At 32.6% G+C, this 15051-nt stretch overlaps 1 protein-coding gene and 2 pseudogenes across 1 annotated transcript in view; all 3 read left to right on the forward strand.

The window, feature by feature from the left end:
• The first annotated feature begins 2993 nt into the window (after window positions 1-2993).
• Window positions 2994-4821, forward strand: LOC149054362 (uncharacterized; annotated as a pseudogene).
• Window positions 4822-5537: 716 nt separating this feature from the next.
• On the forward strand, window positions 5538-8393 carry LOC107168719 (scaffold protein ILK-like; annotated as a pseudogene).
• Window positions 8394-10222: 1829 nt separating this feature from the next.
• LOC149054363 (pickpocket protein 28-like) overlaps window positions 10223-15051 on the forward strand; it is a 37239-nt gene continuing 32410 nt past the window's right edge. Inside the window, exon 1 of the mRNA XM_089230348.1 lies at window positions 10223-10335. Coding sequence (XP_089086474.1) covers window positions 10237-10335 — 99 coding nt within the window. The 5' untranslated portion in view covers window positions 10223-10236. The remainder of the gene's footprint in view (window positions 10336-15051) is intronic.

A 15051-nucleotide genomic window follows, 5' to 3' on the forward strand; every position in this document is an offset into this window, starting at 1 on the left:
GTGTTTCAATTAGAAGGGGATAAAATCACTGCAACAACCACCGTGACTCACGAAATCAAAACTTCTGAAGCAGTTCGCCCAATTCACGAAAAACCTTATCGCCTACTCCAGCGATATCGGCAAGAAATAACTGAAAAAATTGAGGTTTTAGAGCGAGAATGTGTAATCACTCCTAGCGATTCTCCCTGGAACGCTTCTCTTTTGGTAGTTCCAAAGAAACCAGACGTTAACGGAGTGGTAAAATATTGAGTATGCGTCGGCTTTCGAAGACTCAACCATGTTACAGTGGGCGACGCTTTCCCACTTCCCAATATCACAGACATCATAGATCAGTTAGGCAAGTCTAAGTATTATAGTACACTCGATTTATTCCAAGGATATCATTAGGTTCCCATGAACCCTGCAGATCGCGAGAAGACAGCCTTTTCTACGGATAAAGGCCATTTCGAATTTTTGCGGATGCCGTTTGGTCTAAAAGGGGCCCCCGAAACATTCCAGAGGATGATGAACAAGGTACTTTCAGGCCTGAATGGGTTAAAGGCGTTTGTACACCTTGATGACATCATTATTTACGCTAAGGACCTCCCAGATCATTCACAGAAACTCACAGAAATTTTAGAACGACTCAGACAATTCAATCTAAAGCTACAGCCCTTGAAATGTGAATTTTTGAGGAAAGAGGTCACTTATTTAGGACATCAGATTACCGACGAAGGCGTTAAGCCAGACCCAAAATTAGTGGAATGTGTGCAGAATTTTCCTATACCTCAAAGTGTAAAAGGTGTCAAATCATTCTTAGGACTCTCTGGGTATTACAGACGTTTCATACAAAATTATGGACAGATAGCTAAACCACTAACTTCGTTACTCAAGAAGGATGTACCTTTCAAGTGGAGCGATCTATGTCAACAGTCATTCGAAAAATTGAAAAACCTCTTAATAAACTACCCAATCCTTCAGTATCCAGACTTCACCAGACCCTTCAACCTTACTTGTGGTACCAGCAATTACACAATCGGTTGCGTACTATCCCAAGGATCCATTGGAAAGGACCTACCAATTGCTTATGCGTCCAGGACATTAAGTAATGCGGAAATAAACTACAATACTACAGAAAAGGAATTAGCAAGCATAATATGGGGAGTTAAAGTTTTTCGTCCGTACCTTTTCGGTCAACATTTTAATATTATAACAGACCATTGGGAATTGGTGCGGCTGTTCAACCTAAAGGATCCTGGTTCACGCCTAACGCGATGGCGTTTAAAATTGGAAGAACACCAGTACACTATTCATTATAAACCTGGCACTAGCAACACAAATGCAGATGCTTTAAGCCGAATAAATCAAGTCGTCACCAGATCATCAAAAGCTACCGAGAACCCAAAACATCCAGACAGTGCAGAACCATCAGAAACTTCCGAAAATCTCAACCTTCAAACCTTCCATTGAGCTAATTCTTCGGGAGAAATACAAATCATCGACAACTATCAGGAATTTCTGAACGCAGATTCCAGTCTAAAGGGACCAGCTAAAAATGTTAGCGAAGAATCGGGGAATATATTTGAAATAGATCCCAACATTTCCCTTGCACATTGCGTCGCAGCTGATTTCGAAATGACACACGGAGTAGCTGTACAAATGAGAAGAAAATTCGGCAACCTGACACAGCTACGTAGTCTACAGAAAAGGTCACCGACGTGGCGTCATTAGAAATAGCAGGTAGATACATATTCTACCTCATTACTAAAGAAAAGTTTTGGCAGAAACCGACATGTGCAGATATTTTTCAAAGCCTTCAGAATCTCAAAAAAATTTGCCAAGAGCGGAAAATAACGCGACTTGCGTGTCCGTGCCTAGTGATTGATCGGGACGGAATCAAATGGGAAAACCATACAGACCATGCTATACTACATATTTCAAAATTGGGAGATAAAAATTATAACACCAGAACAGTTATCGAAAGATGACCAGTTACAGATTATTCGAGAATTCCACGAGACTCCCTTGGGGGGACATCAAGGAATAAATCGGACATTCCAACGAATATCACAGCAGCATCATTGGAAGGGAATGAGGCAGATGATCAAAACATATGTCCTTTCCTGTGAGACTTGCCAACGTAATAAAATTCCAAATCGATCAGTCAAAGAACCAATGGTTATAACCACCACATCTTCCAGACCATTTGAGAAAGTCTTCATGGATATTGTAGGACCATTTCCTCAATCTCATAAAGGAAATACATATGTTCATCTTAACTCTTCAAGATGATCTTTCTAAATTCGCATGCGCAGTTCCTATGATGAATCATGAAGCAAACACTGTAGCATACCATTTTGTAACCCAATTTGTGTGCTTACATGGACTTCCAAAGAGTCTTGTCACCGACTGTGGAACAGAATTTCTGAGTCACGTATTTAAAGAAGTTTGTCAACTTCTTAAGATCAAACAAACTTCAACTACTCCATATCATTCTCAAAGTAATGTCTCTCTAGAGCGTAGCCACAGAACATTAGGGGACTACTTACGAAGTTTTGTCGACAAAGATCCTCAAAACTGGGACACTTATGTTCCGTTTGCGATGTTCTGTCACAACTCAACGGTACATACTGCAACCAAATTTCAACCATACCAATTAGTTTATGGAAATGAGATAACAGTTCCTCATTCGTTCACTCGAGACCCAGAACCTCAATACAATTATGAAGACTATCACTTTGAAATGAAGAAACAAATGCAGGAAGCTCATAAATTAGCGAGAGCAGAGCTATTGGAAAGTAAACACAAATCTAAAGAGCGTTATGATAAATCAATAGCACCTCTAAACCTTGTCGAAGGCGATAGAGTCCTGATACAAGACAAAGCCCGTTAAGGAAAATTAACACCAAAATGGTTAGGTCCTTACCCCATCGTCACGATACTTAAGAAAAACAAACCTGTGAAGGTACACCGGAACCTTTTAAAACAATTTCATGAAAGAGTCTAACTATGTTTCAGACTCAGCCTAATTTCAATAAGAAACACAGACACTTTACCCCATGGATTGGACTCCGATAATAATCACCGAGTATTCAATTCAACTTCATACAAGAACCAACAAGGGATCTATTATGAGTCACAAGGAGTAGCCAGATTATCACATGTTAGTTGGAAATTAGTAGTCTCCTTGGATGTACAATCACTAATTTCCAAATACAATGTCATCATGCACCACTATGAAGCAACCATGACCATCTGCAAAAATATGCAAAACAAATTTGGTAGCGTGGAAATTGAAGAGATTTGCTCTCTGTTTATACAACAATTTTCTAGAGCGACTTTGCCATATTTAAACGAGATCGATGCTAATCACAGAAGTCTAATGTTAGCGATTGGCAATGATGATAATAAGGTTCGAAGAGGATTGGGGCAAGCCTTCAGACGTATGGCCAACGTTCTGTATGGTGTATGCTCGAAGATTGACGTTGAATTAATTCTAAATCAGATATCAGAACTAAACAGAAACAAAGTATCCAGCAAAAGCAATATTCCGGAAAATATCAGATTCTTACAAGCAGAAGCAAATCATTCTACACAACAATTGGAATTTCAACAACAAAAGTTGGAACAAAACCTCCAGTACTTGCAAGCACAAATAGACAATACTATTCAAAACCTTAACAAATTGACGTTCCGCACCAAGGTATTGGAACAAGCATTGTTATTTGAACTAGTATTTAACAAATACGCTTACGAAACACAGAACCTTATATCCATAATAAACACAGCCTTAGATGGTAAAATCCACACTAGCGTATTTACTCCACAGCACATTATTAAAGAACTTCTTGAAATTAAGGTAGACTTGCCAATTGGAAATACTTTTCCGTTGGAAGTAAATACAGAATCTCTTAATGATATTCTCAGAATCTCTGAAAAAACTATATTCTTTAAAGATAAGTTATCTTATCTATGTAATAGAAATTCCACTAATTTCCAGTGAAGAATATAACATATATCATCCAATTCCTTTACCCATACCCCACAGCGAACGAACCATTTTCTTAGTCGATCCTGAAATGGATTATTTAGGTGTGACCAGAGACAACGAAAACTTTATCACTTTAGATAAAGAAAAGTGGGAAGAATGTATAACATTAAAACCCTATAAACTTTGTAGAGGTAATCAGCATATCCAACATTGTGCAGGAGCGATAATGTGTAGTTTCATTACTAGTCAATAACCAATTTGACCCAGACCATTGCAAATTCAAATTCATTTCCTTAACAACCCCTATATGGCATCAGTTGGAGCAAATTAACTCATGGATCTATTATACCCAACCGGAAGTAGGTACCATCACTTGCACAAAATCAATAGAAAATTCCAAGATCAAAATTGAGGGAGTAGGCAGAATAACTATACTCCCATCTTGCAGAATTAATTTCAGAAACTATATTAATTTCTAATAATAAAGCTAGTAGGGATATTGATTCAGATATTATACCAGAAAATGCTAGGAATTAACCGTTACGCACGTTTTCAGACATGGTCAGAACAATTATTCCTCAGAACCTCACTAATAAAATCTTAATTCAAAATTTGAACCAACTAACTAATAAAGCAGTTGAGTTAAATAAACTTTAACATACCGTAAAGGAGCCTTCGTTACTTTTCAACATTGAAATTTATGGTATTATCATTTGTATTATTTTAACACTAACAATATTAACAATATTACATTAAGTTTTAAATTAAGAAAAAATGTCACAAAAATATATAACCCTAAAATACCAGAAGCAGAACAGTCTAATGGTATTCAGGAAGACACCAAAGTGTAGTGTATTTTCTTTTATTATTATCTTCATTTTTATTGTCAAACTGAACTGATTCCCAAATCACAGAAAATTCGAAACTTTACAGAAACTTTTAATTTGATTTAAATAAATACTCGTACATTCATTATTTAATATAAAATTGGTGCGTACGTTTATTTTGTGTTGTGCGTAAAAACCATAACACAATAGAGAATAATTGTAATGTTGCTTGTAGAAAATATGTAGACTGAAGGATATAGGTATTCGCACAATCTCACTATAATATTTTTAGTTATTTTAGGAATAATGAATTAAGAGTTATTGGTGACGGAGAAAACAGCCAACTGAGCCAACCTAAGCGGGCTGCTGCTGTCTGCTGTCTGCTTTATAAGCAACAGCGTTTCGCACACAAAATACAAAAATCAGCAGCAAATAAATATGTCATAACTCATAATATTTTTATTATTATTTTGATTAATAATCTATTAAACGGTCATCTCGTTATCAGTGCCTTTGCTTTAAACAGCTGCCGTTGGTCGAGACAACACTGTTTATTTTGGTATTGCCAAATATGGAGTGTTTGTCCGCGTAGCTGCAGCAGACAGCAGTAAATAAGCATTACAGTATTACAGTCACAGTGCGTAGGATTCCCAGCATCTGCCTGGCCATTCACACCAATCTAGGCCAATTTCCTGGTTCGATTTCTGTCCGTGTGTCCAGAGGTTTCGTTCATATAATCGATGGAAGACATATTCCAGTGGTGCCGTGAAGGCATCACCATGCAAGTGCGGGTTTGGCTCGATGATACTGAACACGACATGAACCACGGGTGAGTTAAATGTTGAACATTCCTCTGCGGTAAGGTGGGAGGAATGTGATGATCATCAGACATTTTTACTCTTTGCTGTACGTTTCTAGGGACGATCACGGATTCAGTCCGTTGCACTGGGCTGCCAAAGAAGGCCATCTGAAGATCGTCGAGATGCTGGTGCAGAGGGGCGCCCGCATAAATTCTATGAATCGATAGAATGATACACCTCTGCACTTGGCCACGGCCCATGGTCACCATGAAATCGTTCATCTGGTGTGTGTCTAACTATTTTGTTGCGTCTACAAGTTTCTATGTTTGATATTGATATGAAGTATAATAGCTAAGGTAGTGTTTCTTCGTGTTTTAGTTGTTGAAAAACCGAGCAGACATTCATTTTACAAACGAATACGGTAACACTCCATTACACTACGCTTGCTTCTGGGGCTATGAAGCAATAGCCGAAGAACTTATTGAAAATGGTGCATTGGCTGCTTTGGCTAATAAAGACGGAGACACTCCGCTAGACAAGGGAAAAGGACCAATTTTAAAACATTTAAAAGTTATTGAGTACTATTGTTGGTAAATGCATTTTTCTTACTATCTTAACTGATAACATTAAAAAGTAAAAACAAATTTATTACAGATTTAGCCTTGCAATCTGGACAAGATCTTACTTAAATCAATTTTAAGGATCAAAGTTGGTTAGGTTTGAAAAGGAGAAGCAGTAAGTTAATTTATTATCACAATATTTTTAAGTACAACATATTTATTTACTGTTATAAATTTAAAATAAGTTATGTGTTAAACTTAGTTTACCCATATTTATTTTGCTGATGATTTTTTTAATATAGTATAGATCATTATTACAAAACTTATTCAGGAATCATCTGTTACTTTTGATGTATTCAAAGTTTCATTTATTTTATATTATCATTGTAAATTTACACGAATAATTTATTAAATTTATATTCAATTATTTTATAAATTGTTTAGGAGATGCTACATTATCACGACATAAAGGAATAAACTTGAGTGATCTTTACTTGCACACAAAAATGGCTACTTCACCCAGTGGAGAAACATGGCGTGGCCATTGGCAGAAGAATGACATTGTTGCCAAAGTGTTGACCGTTCGACAATGTACTCCTCGAATTTCCAGAGATTTTAATGAAGAATTCCCAAAACTGAGGTAATAATTTTCAAATTGAATGTTTATTTTCATACAATTATTTTAATAAATTAATTTTCCTTTTGTTTGTAGAATATTCTCACACCCAAATGTGTTGCCAGTGATTGGATGTTGTAACTCCCCTCCTAATTTGGAGGTTATTAGTCAGTATATGCCTTGGGGCTCGCTCCATACTTTATTGCATGAAGAAGCGACAGTTACAGTGGACACAGCCTTAGCACTTAGATTCGCAGTAGATATTTCTAGGGATATGGCGTTTTTGCATAGTTTAGAAAGGATTATACCACAATTTCATCTTAATAGTCATCATATAATGGTATATTTAATTTTAAGATTTTTGTTTAATTAAATTCATGTGTGCTTATTATTATTAATCCATAGATTGACGAGGACCTTACAGCCAGAATAAATATGGCAGATGCTAAATTTTCATTCTAAGAAAAGGCAAGGGTATACTATCCTGGATGGATGGCTCAAGAGGGTAAATATTTGGATTTAATATAATTTTCTTCCATTAGATATTTGTGACATTTAAAGTATCCTAAATATAATGATATTGTTAATTGTTATACAAGTATATATAAAAATTGTTAAGTTGTGTTTCTTGTTATTTCTAGCTTTACAAAAAAAAAAACAAATTGATACTAATTTTGAAGCTGCGACATGTGGAGTTTTTCTATTCTTCTATGGGAATTAGCTACTCGAGAAATTCCATTTTCTCCCTTATCGCCAATTGAAATAGGGATGAAGGTATGGTTTTTATTATTTCTGTATTATAAATACTTAACTATATCAGTTTTATTTTTAGGTGGCTTTGGAGGGTTTAAGAATGTCTATTCCATCTGATATTTCGCCACATATCACCAAACTTATTAAAATATGTTTGAATGAGGATCCAGGAAAGAGGTCAACTTTTAACATGGTGCTTCCAATTTTGGATAAAATGAAAAGATAATAATAAAAAATTCTTCCGTGCTATAGTGAAAGAATGTTACGATACAAACAACCGTTGATATAAAAAGGTGTTTCAAGACCACCAAATAATAATATTGGGAAAAAGATGCGTTGTGACGAGTGAAAATCACACATGATGAAAAGGAATGCCCGTTCAACGGTGTGATTTTCATTCGTCTAAACGCACTTACGCGGACCAACCAACGACGGACTAGATTGTCGAAAAGGGTATAAATACCGGGCACTTTCGACAATCTAGGCAGTCCACTTCAAGCCTCTAAACCGTCTACACTACCAACGATCCAGTTTAGTTCAGACAATCGAAGACCCGGACCACACAACAAGACTAGCAGCTCAACGACGATACGCCGCTCCACGGCTTCGAGCATCGTCCGACCGACGAACACCAGCACAACCACCGCTCCACGGCGTGTATCAGTGCCGCGGCCAACAGAACAGTCCGGATTTCAATAAAACGGCCCTTTTCAGGGCCAATACTTTCACCACCCAGGGCACTTATTTAAGTTGACCTTCCCGAGCCGGGTTCGTCGTCGGGGTACCACTTACCTAAGTTTGTACCGACGACGGCCGGCTCCCGAGCCCAATATTTAATTAAACAAATCTAAAATCATATGTCCAAATATTGTATTGATAGAGTCCGGTAATTACCCGACTACTACCCAAGCGTCCCCGATTGTGTCGACCCACTTATATAAGTCTGGTCGACAGAAATCGACGCTTTACTCATCCCTGCATTGTATATATATATATATTATAAATAGAAATATAAAGATCTTAATTACGAAACAAGAAACTTAGTTTTCATTTACGACACGGGCCGGCCATCTGGACAAACCGTATCAAGAAGAAGAAATCTTAACAATATAGGGCACTAACTTATACAGAAAAGTATCTATTTCAAAACCAGTGTATCTCAAGTGATTATTAAATAATATAAAATTATATTTATAAAATACACTTACAGTGAAAACTCTATATTATGTAAATAACATTTAGTAAACTTATAACGGTTGGTTTGATTTAAAACCTATTAATTACTCTCTCTTATGAAAACTCCCAATAACGAAAGAAATCACATGGTCCCTTCAGATTTGTTATAGAAAGTTTTCACTGTATTTTAATTTTGTTAGAACGTTCATTATTCTATTTTTATAATAATTACTTATTAAACAACAAAGTTGAAATCAAATATTAATGTACTATTTTTTTTTCAAAAATGTAGATAATGAATGTTAGAATTTTACAGTGTAATATTCAATACTTTTGGACTACTATAATATTCCAGCGTGAGCTTTCTGTACTATGCAAACTAATAAAGACTTTGATGTTGACTATTTATTAACATTAGGTAATTAGTAATTAATTATTAATTATTAAATATTTCATATTTTTAATAAATAATCCCTAGTTACAACACTGTATTTCTATTTCAGAATTGAACAAGTAATTTTTTTCTCTGTTTTTCTTATTGATATTTTACTGGTACAATTTAAATAAATTTAACATACACTCCCTCTAGATATTATAAGTTCCTGTTAAAGTTGTCTATTATAGATGCAGCAAGTAATATCAACACTTTAATTGATTTTTGCCTCAAGGTATATATTCTTATTAAGTGGTTATAATATCATGTATATCCAACATTCTATAGCTGTATTAGATAACATTTAATCAAAAGTTTATTATAATGTTTCAAGTCAAAGTAACCAACTACAAATTCTAAAGTTGAGTGGGAATGAAATATTTTCATTAAATCCACACAAAACATTTTGTTTGTTCAATACTATATTACTTATGGAGAGAAAAATTATCCATATAATATTGATTGGTTACAGTATACATTTGGTGTAATTAGGAATTAATATGAGCTTACATTTTATATACTTAACTTGTTTTTAATATAACTTATTATGATTAATTTTAGTTTTGACAAACTCAATAATTTATATTAGATTTAAACATATATTTTAAAAATTAATATTTTTGTTAAATATACATAATATATTATTTTATATAGGCAACGGCAGTTTTTGTCAATTATTGTTAATGTTATGCCTTATGCAGTTATGCTGTTCTGCACAAATTGATATTATTTCACGATGGTAAACACATCGCGTGCCTTATTATACAGTTTGTTAAAATAAATTATAGTACCACTAATAATTGTTAAATAATAATAAAACGTATTACTAATCGAAATATGTTGTTGATTTTGTTAACCAATTTTCCCATTATTCCGTTGCCGTTCCTATACAGTTCGATACGAACCATCGAAATACCCTCGGGGATAATATAATTGAAATTATTGTGTGTTTAAATATTTAATGCGTGCACATACATGAATATACTCGTATTAGAAATTTAAAATATCAAACACGCTAATCCGCTTTTTGTCGAAGTCTCGTCAAATGTTAAAAACGTATTTTTACTATTTCACATAGTTAGTATCTATAGAATTTATTTTATGTTACGCAAAAGACACCCCGTCGAAACTAAAATGCACAGCACGAGAAAAAACGAAAACGAGCAGCTGGAGAACCTGCTCAGCCAATATTTCAGAGCCGTACGTTATGTTTTCGAATTTCTACTAATAGTGTGGTACATAATTATTCAGCGCTGTAAGCGTTATCTATATACTTATCTATTTAATGTGAATTGCTTACTGCTGTATAGGTAAAGATACATTCTATAATTTAAGAGACGAGGGATACGATTTTCCTTACTTTAATTAACCGACTGCCGCGACTAAAAAAATGTCTTCGTACAAAAAGACGACAGTGTAGGGCAGGGCCTTGCGGTATGTGACCGTCGTAGCGATTTTATAGTGCCCGAAAATAAAACTTATATAGTTCGTATAAAGACGGATATTATGTTCAAAACTGCGAGCTAGAATGGCATGGATTGGAAACGGTGGATTAATACCCTTATTTGTGGATGTCTTTTTTAAATAATAGTTACCTACACCCAACATCTATGAACTAAATTCAGTATGAAACTATAGGTACTTACACATTTTCGATTAAATTAAAATAACGTAGGTAGGTACACTCAAATATTGTGACCCATGAAAAATGTATATTTGTTTTTTTTTTGGCTCTTGACACGAAAAAAGTTGACGACTCATGATCTAGCATCCCTTTTTCTTATTTATACGACTTGATTGTATTACACGTCTACTGCAGACGTATAATGTATTGTAGTTAGATATACAGTGTGTCCCGTGCGGGGCACCTTAGTTGCGTCCCGTTAAAAAGGTATACATGAATTGCGTCCCACTATATTGGTTAGGTAGTAGAATTTTTATTCCGTTTTCAGGGGTTCTCCGAGGTATATTTTTAGTAGTTATTTTAATAGTATAATTCAAATCTAAAAGTTTTAAGTGCAATTTTTGGGATTTTTCAACTTTGTTGAATTTATTCATTTATACAACTATTTTAGCTAAAGTCGATACTCGACAGTCGTGTAGATAAGTTATTACTATAATATCTCCAGCCATAAAATCCAATTATTAGTATAGTATATAGTAATAATGGTATCTTATCGAAATAAAAATAATATCAAGTCGATAGGTATTTAATACAATACAAAATAATTTGTGAAACGCGACTGTTTAACTGTATACGTAGTATTATATGTATGTGTATATACTATATAGCATTTAGTTTCGCAATGTTTTGGATTTACCAAGCTGATATAAAATGTTTAATTAGGTGGGTACAGTATCTACTATTAATAATATTGTTGTGTTTAGTATATCTTTTACTGCAGTTCGGTCTTCGTTCTTACTCAGTTTTTAGTTTTTCGTATACCTACGTGAGCTGTGATAACTGTTTAGTTTTTATATATTATTTAGAATGGAAGTGCAAAATATTATAAGTGAAAAACAAAAGCATTTGAAAATAATTGATAATTATAAGTTCTGTTTCCATAAATGTTTGGCTAATAATATTCAACGTTGGAAATGTACGGTGAAAACGTGTAAAGCATATTTAAAAATTAACGAGAATGATCATGTTTTACTTACTACGTGAGCGATACTGCCCACAACCACGATGCACTATCTGAAGCAATTATAAATCGGCAAATTGTAAGTAATTCTCTTAAACGAAAAGGTACACAAGAGTTATATGAAAGACCAGCTAAACTAATGCATCGACATTTAAAAGAAAGTATTGATATCAGTGTTAAAAATACATTAACAATTACCGATATTCGCTATATAAAAAATAATTTATATCGATCTCGTAGTGAACAGCTACCAAAATTGCCAACGAATATTTTAACTGTACTACAAACGAAAATGAACCTTTTTTGTTTTTAAATGATTCTATTAATGGTATAGTAATGTTTACATGTAAATCAAATTTAGAGTTTTTAAGTAAAATTAAAACAGTGTATGTTGATGGCACGTTTGAATATTGTACAAAATTTTTTTGCCAATTATTTACAGTTCACGGCCTTTTTAACAATTATTACGTTCCTTTAGTATATTTTTTATTAAAAGATAAACAAACAATTACTTACTCTGAAGCATTTAAAGCTATTGATTTAGAATGCTCAAAAGTGTGTCCAGAATTTAAAATTGATATAATTTATGTTGACTTTGAAGTTTCTATTCATAAGGCAATTCAGAAAATTTGGCCAGAAACACTTATAAAAGGGTGCAGGTTTCACCTAGGACAATCGTGGTGGCGAAAGATGCAAGAACTGGGCTTAGCTAAAGAATATGGGTTGAATGGAGACGTTGGAAACTATCTATCATATATTTTTGGATTATCGTTTTTGAGTCCAGAGGAAGTTGGTGATTTTTTTCATTTGAATTATCAGAAATACAACCAGTTGATTCTAAAGTTGTAGATTTCGCTGACTATTTAGTCAATAATTATATTTCAGAAGAATCACTTTTCCCTCCATCAATATGGGCAGAAAAGAGTTCAAGTTTACAGCGAACGACAAACGCGTGCGAGTCTTTTCATAAAAAATTTAATAGTTTTTTTAATAGTTCCCATCCAAATATTTATATATTTTTAGATGTTTTAAAGATAATGCAAACCGATAGTGTTATGTTAATAAGAAGTTCGCTAATTTCTGTACGTCAATATAGGAAACCGCGCCGAAACAATATTTTATTTTTTGAAAATCAAATCAAAAAATTAAATGAAAATAAAATAACAAGGTTAGATTTTGTAAAAAGCTTATCTAATAAATATAAACCTAATTTTTGACTGACATTTTTATTGACAACATTATTATTATTATTTATTAATTAACTTATTTATTACCTATATTATGGACTATATTAATTTGTATTGGATTTAAGCGATTTAACGTTTATTTACTTGTTTATTATATTTGATTGACTTATATTATATTTATAACTGTTATTTATTTTTGTTAGTTATTTAAGAACCCCTGATTTAAATATACGAATTGCGTCCTGTATTTTTTGGAACGCAATTCGTGTATACCTTTTTTACGGGACGCAACTCGGGTGATCCCGTCCCGTGTGGATTTACCCATTGCGATATCTGCCGAAATAATGGTGATATCGAAATTCTGATTTTGTAATAAGACTCACGGGGATAAGAACTACAATTAATACATATTTTAATTTATTTTTATGTTTTGGTAAAAAAGTTTAAAAAAAAATATTTTTTTATATTTAATTATTTCTAAAAAAGTTAAAGATAGCCATTTTGTAGAGTTTATTTTTCTGAAAATATTGACGTTTCAAAATTTTTATTTTCATTAATTTTTTAATTTTTAATATTTGTTTTAGTTTCGAGAAAAATTGCGAATTATTTATTATCATAATGTTATCAAACATCTGACTCACCGCACCGCGCGCATTCCCATCATACGGACGGCCGAATACTTTCCGTGTGTTCCTAATAGTCGTTACCCAACGATAACGATTTATCCTCAAACGATTTTAAACATTTGTTAATTCAAAAAGTATAAGTCGTAGATACTTGAAAATTTTACCAGTTATTTAAGCAGTAAAATATTTATAGCAGTTGAAAAATAAAATAAATAATATGTAGTCACAATTTTTTTATAAGCATTTAAAGTTTGAATTTTGACAACATAGTAAAAATCGCCAAAATTCGTAAATTATTTTATGCTAGAAATTCATAAAAAATTTCCTTTTATATCTAAGATTTGAAATTAAATACAAGGTTCCTAACATATTTTTACAAAAGCAGTTGAAAAATAAAAGAAATATATAGTCACAATAATTTTTTATAACATTCAAAGTTTGAATTTTGACAACATACGTAAAAATTCATGATAATTTTTAAATTATTTTAAACTAGAAATGCATAAAAATTTTTCTTTTTAAATCAAAGATTTAAAAATTTTTAATAATCTACAGGGTGATTCTTTTAAGTGGGTACACTAATTATCTCGAAAAGTATTTACTTTTTTCAAAATAATTTTTTACACGGTATCAAGTTGTTAAAAAACCAACATTTTTATTAAAAAATTATATTTTTTTTAATATTTTTTATCCTTATCATTTTTTAAGTTTTTACTTTTTCATATTCCAAATCAGAATATTTTTCTAAGTATTTTGATTCATAAAAATCAAATTTAGGGCTAGTAGTTTTTGAGTTATAAGTATTTAAAATTTTGATTGGCAGAGTGGAGTGGTACGGGGTTCGCAAAATGTTTATCCACTACTCCGTTTGTCAAAACTAGGAAAAATTTTAAGTTCATTTGAATTTTAAATTTTTACGAAATAGCGTAACGAAAACGATTTATCCTCAAACGATTTTAAATATTTGTTATTATTCAAAAAGTATAAATCGTAGATACTTGAAAGTTTTACCAGTTATTTAGATTGGCATTTTCTTTACATGATTTAATTTTCAAAATATTTTGACTTTTTTTGAGATATTTATAGACAACTGAAATTTTCAATTTTTCTGAAAATTTTTTTTTGTAGTGTCGATAACATTTTTTTGGCCAAACAAAAATGCTTGAAAATTGAATACAAAGATTTTTATAAGTTATTCTTATAGTGATTAAAAAATTATAAGAATACATAGGCACAAATTTTTTTATTAGCATTTGAAGTTCAAATATTGACAAAAATTCGTCAAAACCATGAATATTTGCAAATTATTTTGTAGTTCAAAATTCATAAAATTGTTTGTATTTATATCATAGGTTAAAAAATTCAACACTGTTGAAGTTTTCCATAAGTTTTGCTTCAAATAGCTAAAGAGAAAATTATCATTATAGGAAAAATATTTCGAGCGTTTGAGTTTTAAGT

This window comes from Diuraphis noxia, unplaced genomic scaffold (assembly GCF_037042655.1).
Source record: "Diuraphis noxia isolate RWA-SAM2 unplaced genomic scaffold, SU_Dnox_SAM2 contig0007, whole genome shotgun sequence".
Classification (NCBI taxonomy): Eukaryota; Metazoa; Arthropoda; class Insecta; order Hemiptera; family Aphididae; genus Diuraphis; species Diuraphis noxia.